The 14,731-nt window shown below is 39.7% G+C and overlaps 1 protein-coding gene across 2 annotated transcripts in view; it reads left to right on the plus strand.

Moving 5' to 3' along the window:
• Positions 1–71: 71 nt before the first annotated feature.
• DOCK10 (dedicator of cytokinesis 10) overlaps positions 72–14,731 on the plus strand; it is a 240,864-nt gene continuing 226,204 nt past the window's right edge. Inside the window, exon 1 of one of the 2 annotated variants that reach the window (XM_010837054.1) lies at positions 72–1,816. In XM_010837054.1, coding sequence (XP_010835356.1) covers positions 1,655–1,816 — 162 coding nt within the window. In that variant the 5' untranslated portion in view covers positions 72–1,654. The remainder of the gene's footprint in view (positions 1,817–14,731) is intronic. The other variant, XM_010837053.1, reaches the window with a different exon arrangement.

A 14,731-nucleotide genomic window follows, 5' to 3' on the forward strand; every position in this document is an offset into this window, starting at 1 on the left:
ATATATATATATATATATATATTCAATATGCAAGCCTGGCGGGCTAAATTGTAACCTCTCTTCAATAAATGCCCTAGTTGTTTAGAGTTAAAAAAAAAAAAAATGGTTTAAATTAGCACCCGGGCACTCTGACAAAGGTCCAGAGGGACTTAAAGGACTTGCCAGCATCATTAGCATTTTTTTCTTCTTTTTCCAGCCGCACTAAAATATGTTTGCCCAAAACAGAGGGAGATGAAAAACTACTGGCAGCCAGTACCTCTTAAAAGAAAAAAAATATTTTACTCCTCTGGCAAACATACCAATTAAAACGAAGCTGTGTTGTGACAGATTACAGAGCAATTAATGCCTAATTGAGCCTTCTGCTAGATGCTTCTGTGAAAGCCACTTTACTGGGGCCCGAAGTGGCCACACCTTAGAGGAAAAGAAACCTCCAAACTTCCTGTAACACCCTCTGCGCTGAGGGGCCCAGAAACCAAAGAAAACATTTTTACTTTGAATCTCCGAGAGTTACACGGACAGGATTAGCTTGACAGAAAGATCTCGACATTGTAAATCCTACTGGGGATTTCGTAGTTTCCTCATTTGTAAGCAAAATCTATTTTCCATGAGATATTTTTAGTGCAAGCATCCCTGTTGTCTTATTCTCTTGCAGTATACCATTAGATCTTGAGGCCGGTCCAAGCCAGTCACGTGACTCCTAAGCTCTCTCAGTTCTCTCCTAAGTGACTAGTCTCTCAGGATTCAGGGAATACTAGACTCTTAACTGCCAGAGACCTTAAAGTCCTTCCTGAAGCCTTGAATTCTTATTGATAGGAGGTGAAAATGCTTTACAGCTGCTCTTCTATTTTTTTTTTCTCTGAGAGGTCAGCTCGGCAAAGCTCGATGCCCAACCTCAGTAAACAGATATTTTCAGTCATGCAAGCCGCCTATGTAAATATAAAAATGTATCAGGCTGCAGAACTGCATGCGTGGGAACAGAACAACCGAGCTATTGAAAGAAAATCACAGGGGGAACACTAGTGTCACTCACATGGCTTTGGTTAACCCGTGCATACTTCGGATAAATCGTTTTGATTCAGAGGACTCCCCACTTTATATATAGAGTCCATTTCATTTCTGGAACTTACGAGCTACAATAAGCAGAACCCCAGCCACTTAGTGAGGTGTCTAGTAAAATTTCCTTCTGCAAGTTTTTACATTAAAAAGACAACAGTCACTTTCACTCTTTATATGACACTCCTCTGCCTTGGAAAAAACATGTGAGTGTGAAGTCAATTTTTCAGTTGTTTAATGTGAAAAAGAGTGATTTGTTTGAGTGACTGAGAGGGAAAGATATCTTTAATCAGACCTCCAAAACTGGAATTGAAGAGAATCACTGTAATGAACAGGAAACATGCTCTTGAGATGAATTGAGAAATGCTCTCTGGGCAAAATGCTCTAATATTCCTGAGTGTGTTCAGTTTCAGTGGATCAAATCTTTCCCATCTCTGCATCCAAGCTATTTGGCGGTGATCAGATGATCAGAGCTCAAGGAAGTGATTGGAGAGTGAGCTGGCTGCAGCTGCGATGTAGGCTGTTTTCAGGGACAAGGAGCCACTGTTTTTCAAACATAGCATCCACATAGAAGTTATTTTCTGGGCTCCAGGATGCAGCGATGGGCTGCACTGCCAGCATTGTTCTGCTTCAAGCTTTTCGTTCTGTGGTCCAGAGGAGCTGTCCACACATTTGTCGACGACGCCAGGAGGAACCATCCCACGAAATTTTGCCTCTGGAAATTGACGATGAAATGAGTAGACCCAGAACCCTCATCATAATGGTATGGTATCTGTGGCAAAACAGCCTCAGTTGATGAAGCTGTGATTATAGAAATGAGGCTGTCATTTGGGATTCGGGTTTTCAGCTTTAGATAAAGAAATGTGTGACCAAGAGTTTACTACTGTGGAAAATCTTTTCAGAATGATTTCATATATTATTCACAGAACTGGTTTTCTTTCTCTTATATGTGTCTTGAAAATATACAGTTTGGTTGTCTGTTAGAAACTCTCTTCTGCCTACTGTTTTGTATTGCTGTTATTAACTTTTGTGCAGAAATCTTTGAAGCCTGGTTCAATTAAGTGGATTTTATGTTGTGGCTCTAATTTGAAAGTAGAGCCCCAAATAGGTATTTTTATATCACATGTGACTCATCCAGTTGTGTTGGCAGTTAGATCTCTAACTTCAAAGCATTTGAGGCTTTCATTTCTGGTGCTACAAGGGAAATGCCTTTCCAAAATGTTTAACTTAGGCATAAAATCAGAATGAAGTTTTTGAGAATTTTGTGGAATGCATGGTGTTTTCATTAGAAAGCTGTTTCTTGCCACTTGACAAATGACATTTTTGTCTGTGCTTTAATGATTATAGTGTTAATTCCTTCACGTGTATCTGGTTGATCAGCTAGAAAAAAGTGGAGGGTAGACTCTCCTTACCTTATGCTCAGGGAGAGATCTGCTTAGTCACTGAAATCCTGTCTTAGGATGGAAGCGGTGTGCTTAAGTTTCCAAAATTGAGGAGGCATTGAAGTCTGCGTGGTTTCAGCACAATCGACTTTTTTCTCTTAGATTTCAATGTTCGGATATCAAGGATGCAGTAAATAATGAATGATAAATACCTGTTACACCAAAAGTTTTTAAGTGAAAGTTATTTGGCTTGAGCTGTGTGTCTGAGTGACAGAATACTAAGCTGTAACATTCTAGGCCAATCTCTCCAACAAATCAATATTTGATTTTCAAAAGGCAATACTGTCCTTCAACTATTGGACTATGATTATCTCTTGGAGGGAATACTTAGTGGGAATATTTTCATTCTCTCATTATTCCCATACTGTGCTGTGCTAAGTTGCTTCAATCGTGTCCAACTCTTTGCAACCCCATGGACTATAGCCTGTCAGGTTCCTCTGTCCATGGGATTCTCCAGGCAAGAATACTGGAGTGTGTTGCCATTCCCTTCTCCAGGGGATCTTCCCAATCCAGGGGTCAAATCTGTGTCTCTTACGCTTCTGCATTGGCTGGCGGGTTCTTTACCACTCTTGCCACCACACATTCTATAGCTATGTATTACTTATGCCATCTAAGTCTTGAAAACATTTTTTCCTAATTTTACTAAATTTTTCCATCTAGAACTTTGCCCCCAAAATCATATTTCAAAGCAATTGAGAAATAAAAAGTAATAATTCACCTAATAACAGTGCCCTGTTTTTTTCAAAGATCCTTTTATTCACATGATACTTTTATGGACATTAAATGAGGTGATGATGATTTATTGATGAGGAAAACAAAGTTTAGAAAGATGGAATGCCTTGGTTATATCACACGGCTGCCAAATGCCAGAGCCTCAAGTCACACTTAGATCAATAATTCCAAAAACCAATATACTTTTTCACTCTGTTCATATTTCTAAGGAAATAATGATAAAACTGATAGAAGTGAATTTTTATGAGAAGTTTGATGGAAATGTTGGACCACTCAGAGTAAAATATGCTCATACAAAGTTATTTTGCACCTTGAAAGTTTCCAATGGGCCACTTGAAAGTTCACACATTCCCCAATTGGGCCAACCACTGTTCTCGGTACTTGGAATCCATCAATGAACAAACCCATCAAAGATCCCTGCCCTAAGTTTCAGTGTTTTACAGTGATAGCATATTTTGCAGATCTCTTTATGGAATTACTATATTAGGGTTGTAATGCTTAGTGTTCTAATTTAAGTCAATACAACTATTCCCTATCTTCCAAGATGGTGGTTTGCAAACTTTAATGCACTTCACATCACCTAGGAGTTCTTGTATATACAAATCCTTGTGCTCCTGGTCCCAATGACTCTACATAAGAAGATCTAGAGTGGAATCAAGGATTCTTTGCTGTGAGAGAACTTCCCACCCCCAAGCCAACTCCAGTTATTCTCAGGTTCTGATGGAGGAACAGCGTAGATGACACACTGAGACACATCACTCTGGAAACTGATCATCTAAACCCTCCACCTGGCGTCCTCCTTTAACCTTATATGCTAACTGTCTTCTAACTCTCGCTACAACCTTCGGAAAGTGGTGAAAGTGTCAGTCACTCAGTCGTGTCTGACTCTTTGCAATCCCAGGGACTATAGACTGCCAGGCTCCTCTATTCATGAAATTCTCCAGGCAAGAATACTGGAGTGGGTTGCCATTACCTTCTTCAGGGATCTTCCCAACCCAGGGACTGAGCCCAAGTCTCCTGCATCGCAGGCAGATTCTTTACCATCTGAGCCACCAAGGAAGCTCCACAAACTGATTTTTTAAATTCTCTTACTTTCCCATCAACCATTAGTCACCAAATTTTGTATATTGATTGTGTGTGTATCTGTGTCTGTGTAAGATCACAGACTCTAGAGCCAGAGATTTTAGGTTGGAATCCTAACTTCATTCCTTATTGGCTATGAGACCTTCTGCACACTTTTTAGTGACTCTGGGTCTCTTTTCCTCATCTGTAAGATGGAGGTAAGAGCTCCCTCAGCCCAGAGCTGTTGTGAGGGTTTAATGAAGTAAAGGGTGTGTTAAGTGCTTAGAATTATATCTAGATATATTAGTAAGATTATTAATAAGTAGAATCTAGGACTCCCTAACTGAAAATGTGACATTTGCAGAAAAGACCTGAAGGAGGTGACAAGTGAGTCAGGCCACCCTGAGGGGAAATGGCTCAGGCAGAAGGACCAGCCAGGGTGAAAGTCCCTGATATGGGAAGAAGCTTGGGGTGTTTGAGGACCAGTGAGGAAGTCACTGTGACTGAGTAAGCCAAGGAGAAGGTAGTAGAAGAATGTTGTGGAGGTAATGGGGACAGATCATGTGACACTTAGCAGGCCATGATGAAGATTTGGGCTTTTTCCAAAAGTGAGAAGGGAAACCACTGGAGGGAGCAGGCACAGAAGTTAAGAGCGGGGGCTGGGGAGCCAGAATGTCAGGGTTGGAGTCCTGTCTCTGCATTGCCTCACTGATAAAATGCAGAGAGTCACGGTGCCTACCCTGTAAGATTATTGTGAGAATTCAGTTAATACTTGCAAAGAGCTTGTGCTTGGTGGGTAGTAAGTGCTATATGAACTATAAGCTTGTTAATTTGGATGGCCTTGGGCAGGGAGGTGACAGAATGGTTGCCAAGGGTCTAGGGTAGAAGCAGAAAAAGAAAAAAAGTTGCTCAGTCATGTCCCACTCTTTGCAACCCAATGGACTATACAGTCCATGGAATTCTCCAGGCCAGAATATTGGAGTGGGTAGCCTATCCCTTCTCCAGTGGATATTCCCGACCCAGGAATCAAACCAGGGTCTCCTGCATTGTAGGTAGATTCTTTACCAGCTGAGCCACAAGGGAAGCCCAAGAATGCGGGAGTGGGTAGCCTATCCCTTCTCCAGGGGATCTTCCCGACCCAGGAATCAAACTGGGGTCTCCTGCATTAAAGGTCGATTCTTTACCAACCGAGCTATCACGGGTAGAAGCAGGGAGACTATTAATCAAGAAGCTATTACAATGATCCCCACAACAGACCTGGATAGTACTTGTTGAGATTGTGACAAGTGGCTGGATTTGGATATATTTTAATAATAGGACCAGTAGGATTTGCTTACAGATCGAACACAAGTGAGGGAAAGAGAGGAATGAGGGATGAATATATGGTATTTTAGGGTTTTTTGTCAGAGAAGGCAATGGCAACCCACTCAAGTACTCTTGCCTGGAAACTCCCATGGATGGAGGAGCCTGGTAGGCTGCAGTCCATGGGGTCACGAAGAGTCGGACACGACTGAGTGACTTCACTTTCATTTTTCACTTTCATGCATTGGAGAAGGAAATGGCAACCCACTCCAGTATTCTTGCCTGGAGAATCCCAGGGACGGAGGATCCTGGTAGGCTGCTGTCTATGGGGTCACACAGAGTCGGACACGACTGAAGCAACTTAGCAGCAGCAGCAGGGTTTTTTGTTGTTGTTTTGTTTTTTGGCCTGAACAGCCAGAAGACTGAGTTGCCATTCAAAAGGGGAAGGCTGTAGGAGAAGATTTGGCAAGTGAATCTAAGTTCACTGTAAGACATGTCATGTTTGAAATACCTGTGAGGTCTATACATGGAGATTTCAAATAAAAGATTGTATATATAGGTCAGAGTCCCAAGGAAGAGTCTACAAGGAAGATATAATGCCTGGCACAGTATAAATAGCAATTAATGATTGATGAATGAATAAAGGATCTCTCCACTAATTTTCTATAATACTTATAGTGTGTCAATACATTTGTAGTTAATTGTATCTTTACCTACTTCATTGAACTTTTAATAGCTTACTTACTTTTCTATTCATATTTTTATCTCACTGATAGATGGAAAACCCCATGTAGGCAGGAACTAAGCTGACTTTATGCCCTAGTGGTACCCAGTACAATTGTTTTTATAAACTAAAACTTGATATCATTGATGATTTGAAATTTGTTAACAATTGACCCCCATATGAAAAGCTCAGTTGATAAAAGCTGCTTTCTTAACTCTTCAAGAAGTGTCCAGGAATAAGTTAAGAATGAAGACAGCTACTACAATAAATACAAGAGTTTGAATGTTCTTCAAAAGGCTCTGGCACTCAAGTCGTCATTATATCGAAGAATCTCATTGCTGAGTCCAAGTCCTGAGTCTTCATGGAGAGATCAGCTTTGGGCTGGCACTGATTATGGTTTGGCTGCAGAGTCCAAAATGAAAAGCCTGGTAAACGTCAAAATAAATCATTGTAGGCCCTCAGCCTTTGCAAGGGACATATGAATCCAAATAGCTGAGACTATTACAATGGCCTGTTAAAATGCATTCAAGTTTAACTGGGCAAAATGAGGAAATTCCTTCAAAACTCTAGCTCTTCCAAAGTGTTTTCTCTGATGGGAGAATGAACAGAAACCCTTTCATGAATTACTTTTTCTTACACCCTTTATAGCATATTTTGTTGAAGGCCTCAGACACTAATTTAATTTATGGAGATCTGCTATTTTCTGGGGAATGTCTGTGACTTCTGATGTAATTCACTAATCACCAGCCCTGGAAGTTGACTTCCCTTTTAAGACCTATTTCCTCTCCTTCCCAACCCCCAAAGAATATTTATCTGTTTATATGGTGCAGGATAGGGATAAAATAGAAGGAGAGCAAGAAGCAAGTGCTAGCCAGGCTTCTGGTCTCTCACTATATGACCAACCCCCCATGCACAATTCTAGGGTCTAAACTTGAAAGTGAAACATTTTTTAAAATCCATGAACATTTTGGGGTGTCTCTGTAATAGCAGAAACCATAAAATTTAAATTTGTGAATGCAAAGGATCTAGTGTACATAACATGCCAAACATGGCTTTGACTTTAATTTTGATTGAAGACAGGAAAATATAGTCTAATGTGGTGAGTCGGAAGGTAAACTCTCTTCTGTGAGTCAGAGCACTTACAGGATAAGCATTTCAGAGCCTGGGAGCTTCAGGTGCTGTCCAGACCTGCATTACAAGTCACCCTTTTGTGGCTATCAGGTCCAGGGCTCTGATGAACTATAGTTTATAGGTCAAATCCTGTCCACAATCTTTTTTTGTATACCTTATTAACTAAGAGTGGTTTCTAAAACTTTCAAATTTTATGAAACAAAAAAGGAAGAAAAAGACTGTGTAACAGAGACCATATATGGCCCACAAAGCTTAAAGTATTTATAGTCTGGCCTTTTATAGAAAAGTTTGCTGACCTTACTCTGGTGAATGATGTGGGCTCAACCAAAATGGAAACTTCTTCTTTCTTTTGTTTTTTTTGTTTGTTTGTTTGTTTTAAACTTATTTGATTTCTACAATGTACTTGCTCTCTGCTTGTGTGTATGTGTGTGTTAGTCACTCAGTCATGTCCATCTCTTTGCAATCCCATGGACTGTGGCTCACCAGGCTCCTCTGTCCATGGAATTCTCCAGGCAAGAATACTGGAGTGGGTAGTCATTCCCTCCTCTGGGGGATCTTCCCAACCTAGGGATTAAACCCACATCTCCTGTGCTGGCAGGCAGATTCTTTACCTTGTAAGCCACTAGGGAAGCCCTGCTCTTGGCCTACCTTGATGCAAAGGAACTTAGGTTTTTCCTGGGCACCTTTTGTTCACCCAAGGGTCTGAGAACTGTTGTGATTCAATGAAGAAGCTTTAGATTTGGAGTCAGAAGCCCCGTGTCTGAGTCTGAAGCCTGTCACTTAAAAGCCCATGTGATCTGGACATGATGATTTATTTGTCTGAGTTTCTGAAATGGTGGTAACTACTATCTATTCTGTCTGTTGGAAGCACCAGAGTGTTTATTTTTATGGAATCACTTTGTAAATTAGTGGGCATTATACTAAAACAAAGTCTTGCAGGTAGGGGGCTAACTTACAGTGTCAGAGATCCATTGTAGGTCACTGTCCCAGTGAAAGTTCATTATCCGCTGAGTGACTCATCTGTGATACAAGGACACAGCTTACATTAGGGTTTTACTGTATTTGCTCCATCTCTACCCCAAAAGGCTGGAACAGTGAGTGTGGCTAGAAGAGAGGGTCCATGAGGGAATTGTCAAGCTTCTATTTGATGAGCTTTGATTAGCTTGGTCTTCAACAAATCTCCACATTTGTGTCCCCTCATGTAGAATAGGCGTAATAGTCCTTCCTTCCTGGTCAAGTTCTTTGCAAACCTGGGATAAGGAAGGAAGCTAAATGAAGGAAATGAATTATTTGTGAAACTAATGATGCCTTATCTTTGGAACTCATATTTGTTTACATTTATGTCCTATGAATAAAATCAGGACCAGAGAGAAATATACTTTGGGAGCTACTTCAAAGAAAATAAAATAATTTCTATCCTTATCCTACAATAAATATTCTAATTTAATAAAACTTGTAACCAAAGGGATTTTGCCCAGTTTCAGCTTTATGCATTCAGAGGAAATGACTTCCAAACATTCTTAATCCTGAGTAAATGTTCTTATTTCATTTTAGAGAGGTTGAATTTTGAATATACTAATGTAAGATTCCCCTGGGAAAGAAAGTTTGTGTAATGGAGTGTGAATTGAAATGGTTTGCCATAGATAGATGGGTATAATGTGGAACTTACAAGCACAGGGAATCTTTGGCAGCTATTTTTCTTTGTGAACTGAATTTGAGCTGAATCTCAAAGCCACAGAAAATGGACAAATGAATTGAATGGCTTCTCTATGGATATAAGAATTAATTGAATGTAATTGAGGCTTAGTAATTAGCAAGACAAATCTTTGAGGCCAAGGCTTACTAGACTCAAATTACATCTGGTCTCATCTTGTCCAAATAATCTTACATCTATCTAGTTCTCCAAATAAGATATATTTAGAAATGATAAGAAACAAAGATGAAATATTCCAAATCTAAAATGTAAAATTTAAAACCATCACCACACTGGTAAAGAAAAGCAGAAAGTCAGGTATATGGGGCAATGCAGAGACTTTCACCAAAAATAATTACCAAAGTAACTATATAGAGATAGAAATATATATTTATATTATAATAAAATATATATTAAAACATATAGAAAATTATGTCCTTAGTAGATATAACTGTTTGAGGACAGACCATGCTATAAAGATTCAAACAATTTTGTTACGAGTAGAAATATGTAGTTATATGGCTAGAAAAAGTAAAGACTCAAGAAATAAGTGGTAGCGAAAAGTTCTTTAACTTTTTAAGATACTCAAATATTAAGAAAGTCTGATTATGCTTCTTTTTGTTTTTATTTCTTTGCTTTCTAGAAGAGTAGATTTAAGGCTTATCTCCAAGTTCCAGGTTTCAATACAATGAAATCTTATGCCAACTGAGTAATATACTTGAGGATAAAAATGCATATTTTGGCAAGCCAAATGCAAATAGAGTATTTTTGTCATGCTTCAGCAAATTTCTTCTAGATAGTTGTTTTATTCTCTCATGTTTTCTTTTCATGGAGCTGATTTACTTAAGGACTAAAGTCTAGGAGTTTTGAAATTCATTTCCCATAATCTATTCTGGAATGCATTTTATTCTCTTAAGACCTTGTCCAACAAATTCAACATGTGTCAAATGAATTTGGATTGTTAATTATCTAAATGTCAGAAATTGAGTAGACAGCAGAGAAACAACTGCACCTTGCCTTTGACAGGCCCAGGCAGCAAGGGCCAACTACTGCTCTTTTCTCATGGAGTCTGGCGGCAGAGACAGAGAAGACGCAAACAAATGTAAAACTGTAATCATGCTAAGTGCTTCAAATGAGAGTTACACTCTCCCTTAAGATTGTCTCCTTTGAGCATCCGTCCTCAACCAGGCCACCAAGGAAGGCTTCCTCTAAGGAAGTAACGATGGAGCAGAGATCTGAAGAGTAGTAGAGGTTAAGGAGAGGGAGAGTGCCATGTGCCACTCCTAACTTTTGTTTTGTTGCCATGGGTTAAGAAGCCTTGGTTCATTGCCCCTGTTCCATCTTCAAATTCAGCAGCATTGTATCGTCAAACAACTGACTCTGACCCCTGACTCTCCTACCTCCCTCTTTTACTTACAAAGGATCCTTGTGGATTACATTGGTCCCACTTGGACAATCCAGGACCATGTCAGGGTCAGCTGATTAGCAACCTTAATTCCATCTGCAGTCTTACTTTCCCCCTTGCCATATAAATAACATATTCACAAGTTCTGGAGCATAGGATGTGGACATCTCTGGGGGACTGTTATCTGTCTACTGAACTATTCCATGGAGTTACTTTCAGAGTTCAGTGAGTGAATACAAGTAAAAAATCAATAATGTACCCAGAACTTAGAAAGACCTAAGTTTCAGCTATTATGATTGCTTCCATCGTCTGGTTGAAACTAAGAGAGGATCACAAATTTAATATACTTTAAAGAATTATTTTAGGAAAAAGAATTGAACTGCTAAAAGGAAACTTAATTTGTGCTTCATAGAATGTGGAGAAATGGAAATTCAAAGTTAGCTTATTTACAGGAGCACTGAATAGATTATTCTACTGAATAGATTAATCTACTGAATAGATTATTCAAAGAACACCTAAGCTTATTAGAGATTCTCTTCTGTGTTATCCATCAGTTGCCACTTTTCTGAAATTTAACTTTTAATTTCTTTTTGTTTTCCCTTTATCATTTATGAAGGAATACTGTATGTTTCGAGTTCTCCAAATTATGCCAAAGATAGAAATGATAAGGAACAAAGAAAAAAAATACAAAATCTTAAAAAAAAAAGTCTAGAATTTAAAACCACCACAATAATAAAAAAACAAGTAGAAAATCATGTGAGACAGAAAAAGATAATACTTTTAGGTTCAATAAGGACAACTGAAGTTATTAGCTTACAGATAAAGAATGGATTATATCTTATCATTTTAAAGCTATTTCAGTGTTTTTTGATGTGAGCAGATTTTTTAATTATAGCAGATCTGTAACCATTAAGAAACTTAAGGGTCCTGGCAGTCCAGTGGTTAGGACTCTGTGCTTTTATTGCCCACTGCCAAGAACTTGGGTTCAGTCCCTGGTAGAGGAGCTAAGATCCTGCAATCCACAAGGCCAAAAAGAAGAAAAGAAATTTAAGAATTTGAAACTATGGAATCTAGATTCTTCTACAAATTGATACTCAGTTAAAGGTTTGATGAATGAATGTAAGCTATATCTTACAGGTCAGAAAATTTATAAAAGGAATCTGTGAGGGGGAAAATAAGACATGGGTTCATTTGGTAAATTACCAGCATCCATGCCATTTATTGGTCCTTTATGTTATCAAAGGTCTTCTTGGCTTCCCTGCACTTTAGGAGAACAGACTGAATGAATATCCCACAAAATAACTTCAAATTCTGTTTTATGAGTCAGAGAAAGTAAAGATGGAAATTGTGCCCACAAAATAATAGCTCTTTAGTGAGCTCTTCCAGCTATTTGTCAAGCACTTTGCTAACAACTTTGCAGTTATCGTTTCTTATTGCCACAACAACCCACTGGAGGATATTATTTTTATTCCCATATCACTTGAGGGAAAACTAAAGCACACAGAGTAGCTCTGCCCAATTGAAATATAATGTGAACCACATAAGTTTAAATTTTCTAGGAGCCATATCTTAAAAAGTAAAAAAGGTGAAATTAATAGTACATTTTATTGAACCCAGTATATCCAAACTCTGGTTATTCTGGCATATAATCAATATACAATTATTAATGAGATACTTTGCATTCTTGTTTTTTTCTTAAGTTTTCAAAATCTGGTATGCATTTGTACATATCACACATTTCAGTTGGGATGCTAAATATGTATCACAAGTACTTGTGCAGTATTCAGATTACATAAAATTTACAGTTGAAAGAGTAAATTCCCGTAGCTCAGTTGTTTCAAAATTCAAGTTTTCCAGTAACTGGATCGAGTACAGTTTGTAAAGTTAAGCCAAAATTAATGAAGATGAAGTAAAACTAAAAATTCAGTTCCTCAGTCACACTAACCACATCTCAATACCCACGTATGACTGGTGGCTGCTGCAGTGAACTGTGCAAATGTAGTGGTTACTGACCTTGCCCTTGATCACCCTCTGGTAGGAACGTGAACTGCGATTTGAACCTGGGGCTATTGCTTGTAGCCACAGTGCCACTTTGCCTCTGCCTTGAAAAGCCAGGGAGTGGTGGGCAGCACCAGCCTCTGCCCACCTTTACCAGCGCATTCTCTATTGCCTTGCCACGGACCTTTGTTTCTCTGATTTAAAGAAAACTAACAACAAAAATAGTTCATTTACTTTCTTTAACGCATGTAGGGAGTGGGCAGGGGAGGTGTATCTATTAATATGAAGATTTGGGGTGAATTAAAAATCTGTCTTTTTTCACCTGTTCCTAGTAAATTTTTCTAAGGTATGTAAATATCCTTATCAGGTTGGCAAATGAGTCAAATATATATTTTAAAATTGATTAATTAGTTAATTAATTAAAAATGGACAAGCTACCCAGGCTAGGACTTCCCTGGTGGCTCAGACAGTAAAGCGTCTGTCTACAATGCGGGAGACCCTGGTTCGAGCCCTGAGTTGGGAAGATGCCCTGGAGAAGGAAATGGCAATCCACTCCAGTACTATTGCCTGGACAACCCCATGGACAGAGGAGCCTGGTAGGCTACAGTCTATGGGGTCGCAAAGAGTCGGACACGACTGAGCGACTTCACTTTCACCCAGGCTAGAGATGGAGTCAGGGACAAGCCCAGTGTGGCTCTTATCGAACATGCAGACTACCACTTTCCCTGAAACCTAGAGCCACCACCTACCCCCCTCCCACGCCCACTTTCCATATCACCAACCTCCCTCACTCCATCTTCCTACCGTCTCTGGCTCTCAAGCAGCCACGCCCACCCCACCAACTCCACCCACGTTTTCTTCGCTCCTGTAGCCTGGTCACATCCACTTTCCCCACTGCACCCCCTGCCTTCTGTCTCTATTGATTCAGGTATGTGCCGTGGCATTCCTTTGCTGTGTCCAGTATGGCAAGCTGCTTGGCAATTTTCTTAAAAATTCAGTTTCCCATGTAGATTATATAGAATAATAAGATGGTATGAATTGAGGATGATAGAATCCAGTTGCCTCATTTGTAGGGTAAAAACCAGAGCCAAAAAGGTAAATGCACATATCTGTGGCTTTCATAAGGGTTGGTGACAGAACAAGGACCTTTGCCCGGATCTCAAAATGATGAAACCTTCACTCTTTTAAATTCCACACTCTTCCTTTCTTAATCCAAAGATAATGGACCAGAGCATGTGTACAGTTTTAGGTAAAACCACATAATTCCTAACTGCAAAATAGTAATAACATCAGTAGTATAGCAAATTGTATCCAGTCTCTGGTTATTTTAGAAGAATCAATTTATATGGAGTTGAAAATAAATTTTGTCATTTAGTAAATAAGGACTCTTACTCCAGACTACTCTCTTGAATTTCAGTTCAGTCGCTCAGTTGTGTCCGACCCTTTGCAACCCCGTGGACTGCAGCATGCCAGGCTTTCCTGTCCATCACCAGATCCTGGTGCTTTCTCAAACTCATGTCCATTGAGTCAATGATGCCATCCAACCATCTCATCCTCTATTATCCCCCTCTTTTCCTGCCTTCAATCTTTCCCAGCGTCAGGGTCTTTTCCAATGAGTCAGTTCTTGCCGTCAGGTGGCCAAAGTATTAGAGTTTCAGCTTCAGCATCAGTCCTTCCAATGAATATTCAAGGTTGATTTCCTTGAGGATTGACTGGTTTGATTTCCTTGCAGTCCAAGAGACTCTGAAGAGTCTTCTCCAACACAACAGTTTCAAAGCATCAATTCTTTGGTGCTTTCTTTATAGTCCAACCCTCACATCCATACATGACTACTGGAAAAACCATAGCTTTGACTAGATGGACCTTTGTCAGCAAAGTAATGTCTCTGCTTTTTAATATGCTGTCTAGGTTGGTCGGAGAAGGCAATGGCACCCCACTCCAGTACTCTTGCCTGGAAAATCCCATGGACAGAGGAGCCAGGTAGGCTCCAGTCCATGGGGTCGCTAAGAGTCGGACATGACTGAGCGACTTCACTTTCACTTTCATGCATTGGAGAAGGAAATGGCAACCCACTCCAGTATTCTGGCCTGGAGAATCCCGGGGACAGAGGAACCTAATGGGCTACCATCTATGGGGTCGCACAGAGTCAGATACGACTGAAGCAACTTAGCAGCAGCAGCAGCTAGCAA

This window comes from Bison bison, unplaced genomic scaffold (assembly GCF_000754665.1).
Source record: "Bison bison bison isolate TAMUID 2011002044 unplaced genomic scaffold, Bison_UMD1.0 scf7180017864068, whole genome shotgun sequence".
Taxonomy (NCBI): Eukaryota; Metazoa; Chordata; class Mammalia; order Artiodactyla; family Bovidae; genus Bison; species Bison bison.